The sequence below is a fragment of the Centroberyx affinis genome, unplaced genomic scaffold, assembly GCF_046629955.1.
Source record: "Centroberyx affinis isolate AG114_WGS23_722 - 3 ecotype Tasmania unplaced genomic scaffold, CSIRO-AGI_Caff_v1 ptg003146l_1, whole genome shotgun sequence".
Taxonomy (NCBI): domain Eukaryota; kingdom Metazoa; phylum Chordata; class Actinopteri; order Beryciformes; family Berycidae; genus Centroberyx; species Centroberyx affinis.
Genome location: NW_027281206.1, coordinates 62985 through 66472, shown reverse-complemented (window position 1 = coordinate 66472; position 3488 = coordinate 62985). Strand labels below are relative to the sequence as shown.

General features: G+C 41.5%; 1 protein-coding gene across 1 annotated transcript; it reads left to right on the top strand.

Annotated features, from left to right (window-relative positions):
• Window positions 1-415: 415 nt before the first annotated feature.
• Window positions 416-3488, top strand: LOC139659578 (E3 ubiquitin-protein ligase TRIM39-like). Its single transcript, XM_071537890.1, has one exon. The coding sequence runs from the start codon at window positions 710-712 to the stop codon at window positions 2108-2110; it is 1401 nt and encodes a 466-aa protein (XP_071393991.1). The 5' UTR covers window positions 416-709; the 3' UTR covers window positions 2111-3488.

The following is a 3488-nucleotide window of genomic DNA, read 5'->3' as shown; positions in this document are numbered from 1 at the left end:
ATTTAGGTGAGAAACAGACTCTGGACTGGATGTGAAATATGTGGAAAAAAGAAACACACAACATCAACACCTGTCACTCTTCAGCACTTCTTTCTGTCTAGAAGGCCTTGGTCACTTAAAACAACACAATCTGACATTTCAGGTCTTTTCAATGTGTCAATCAGAGTTAAACAGCCAATGACGTACGAGAACATTATTTCTGATTGACACATTGAAATGACCTGAAATGCTCCGCCCCTTCCCCTGAGTCACATGTGCCAAATCACATGGTACTGACTGTTATACATTCTTAGTTTATCCTGTCACTTCAATTCTGAAGCAGGACAAAGCTCCGCCCCTTAATGTGCTTCACCTGAGACAAACCAGGAAACAGAGGTTGTTATTTTTTCACTCCTCACCGAGAAGAGACACACACACCGAGAGACAGATGATAAGATTCACCTTCAGACCAAACCCACGACTTCCACTGAGGGAGGACAGCTACAGGAGGGAATACTGGAATACTGGGAATACTGGGAATACTGGAAAACTGCCAGTTCAACCTGCTGCTGACTGCACAAACTGAACGTGAGTTTTAGAGGAACCACGACTCAATGTGAAAGTAAGTTTCAGGGAACATTCTAGAGGAGGAAGTGGTGCCACGACTGACTGACTGAATTCCTGTTTGAGCGGTCTGTCCAGTTTGTTGTTATCTTCACTCAGAGAGAAAATGTCTTCCAGATCAGAGGAGGATCACTCCTGTCCCGTCTGCCATGACATCTTTAAAGATCCTTTCGTCCTGTCATGCAGCCACAGCTTCTGTAAAGCCTGTCTGCAGAGCTGGTGGACAGAGAAACAAATACATGAGTGTCCAATTTGTAAGGAAATATCTGTACAGAGTGAACCACCTTGTAACTTCACGTTAAAGAAGTTGTGTGAGTCTTTCTTACTGGAGAGAGATCAGAGAGCTTCAGCAGGATCTGAGCTTCTCTGCAGTCTGCACTCTGAGAAACTCAAGCTCTTCTGTCTGGACCATCAGCAGCCAGTGTGTCTTGTCTGTCTGCATTCAAAAACACACACCAACCACAGATTCAGACCCATCGATGAAGCTGCACTGGATCTCAAGGAGGAACTTCAGGAATCACTGAAGCCCTTAAAGGAGAAACTGGAGCTCTTTAATGAAGTTAACGGAAACTGTGATCAAACAGCAGAACACATTAAGGTCCAGGCCCGACGCACAGAGAGGCAGATTAAGGAGGAGTTTAAGAAGCTTCACCAGTTTCTCCAAGAGGAAGAGGAGGCCAGGATCGCTGCACTGAGGGAGGAAGAGGAGCAGAAGAGTCAGATGATGAAGGAGAAGATTGAGGGTCTGAGCAGAGAGATAGCAGCTCTTTCAGACACAGTCAGAGCCATAGAGAAGGAGCTGAGAGCTGAAGACGTCTCGTTCCTGCAGAACTACAAGGCTACAGTGGAAAGAGTCCAGCGCCCCCTGCTGGAGGATCCACAGCTGGTCTCAGGAGCTCTGATAGACGAGGCCAAACACCTGGGCAACCTGAGCTTCACAGTCTGGTACAAGATGAAGGAGATGGTCTCCTACACTCCTGTGGTTCTGGACCCAAACACTGCCGGTACAGAACTCATCGTGTCTGAAGATCTGACCGGTGGGAGATGGGGAAAAGAGCAGCAGCTTCCTAAAAACCCAGAGAGGATTTTCTGGTCCTGGTCTATCCTGGGATCAGAGGGCTTTAACTCAGGATCTCACACATGGGATGTTGAGGTTGGAGACAGTACGTACTGGTTCCTGGGTGTGTTAGCAGAGTCTGTCCAGAGGAAGGGAGACTTATGGTCTGGATTATGGAGAATATGGTTCTATAATGGTAAATACACAGCACGCTCCCCATTAGATCCAGTCACTGTCCTCCCAGTGAGGAAGAAGCTCCAGAGGATCAGACTGCATCTGGACTGGAACAGAGGGAAACTGTCATTCTTTGATCCTGATACTAACACACACATACACACCTTCACACACACCTTCACTGACAGGCTATTTCCATACTTTGACACTTGGGATGAACTCCCTCTGAAGATTTTACCAGTGAAGGTCTCTGTAACAGTGGAACAGCACAGTTAGGGATGAAGATGATGCTGATGATGATGATGTGGGATTAATTAAGTGCCTATCTATCTATCTATCTATCTATCTATTGGTCCTGTACTAAAATCTAAAAAGTCTTTATTATAGCGGCTCCATTATAAAAACAGCGACTACGCGTATCGACCAAGAACCGGTCTTCATCAGAGTCAAAGTGCTGATGGAGAAAATTTTTATAGGAGAGACATTTTTTCCAGAATAATCCAGAAACGCAGTGAATTTGAAACTTTATCAAAAAACAAAAAACTACAATACCTATTAAAGCTGCAGACATTTCTGTTATATCAGAATTAATGTGAGTCTCTGTGTGTTTTATGTTGCATAATCAGGTTGATCTGCATTCGTTTACAGTTTGTTCTAATCATTTTGTTTGCTTATGATTTTTGTCTCCATTATCTATGTAAGCTTTGGCAACATACAGTCAGCAGCCTATTACTTGTCATGCTAATGAAGCTGATTGAAATGGAAACTGAATAAAGAGATGTGATCTGACCATCCGTCTTATAGAACCCACTGGACATATATTCATACATTTTATTACGCCGTTTTTCCATGATAACGAGCTAATTTAACTTTGTTTTGTCCAGATATGGAGTTATTTATGTCATTATCTCCAGATAACACATGTTGTTTTCCAGAGATAACGACAAAATCATCTGGAGATCTCTGGAAAACAAAGTAACGGCCACAGATTAATTATCTCGTTATCTGGAGAAAACCAAAGTTTGTTTTCCAGAGATTATGAATGAATTGACTATTGTTTTTACTTTTGTCTTTTGAATAGTTTTAATGCTGTCTCCTCATGACAGCTAATGTGTGTATTACAGTTTTTTTTTCGATTGCTAACATGCATTGGTCAAAACTGAAGTCACATGGTCAAAACTCTTCACACAGTGAAACAGAAGTCTATGTGGACCAAACTGAATAATTTTTCATTGCTTTCACACAAAATGCATCAATGACATTTTCCAAAATCCATGAACTCTCTTCTCCTTCAGACTCCACCAGCTGCAAAACACTTTATATCTGCAGCACATTTTTCAAATGCTAACACACTGTTTTCAAAACTGTTAAAAACACATTCAAAACAGAATGATGGCAAACTTTGTGCATTTCTGCAGTAACCATATTTCAATATGGTATATATAGATATATATATATAGAGAGAAATATCGTAGCATATATAGAAAATCTTAGCAGAATATTTACAATAAAATCAAATAATAATCATTCCAAACACAGCTGAAAGCTTTTAGTCTCGTTACCAAAGAGACAAAACTATACATGTTGTTGATGGGTTTTTTTTGTCATCACTGTATTATTGCAGCCCTGGAATTTCAGGAATTTTTCTTTTTGT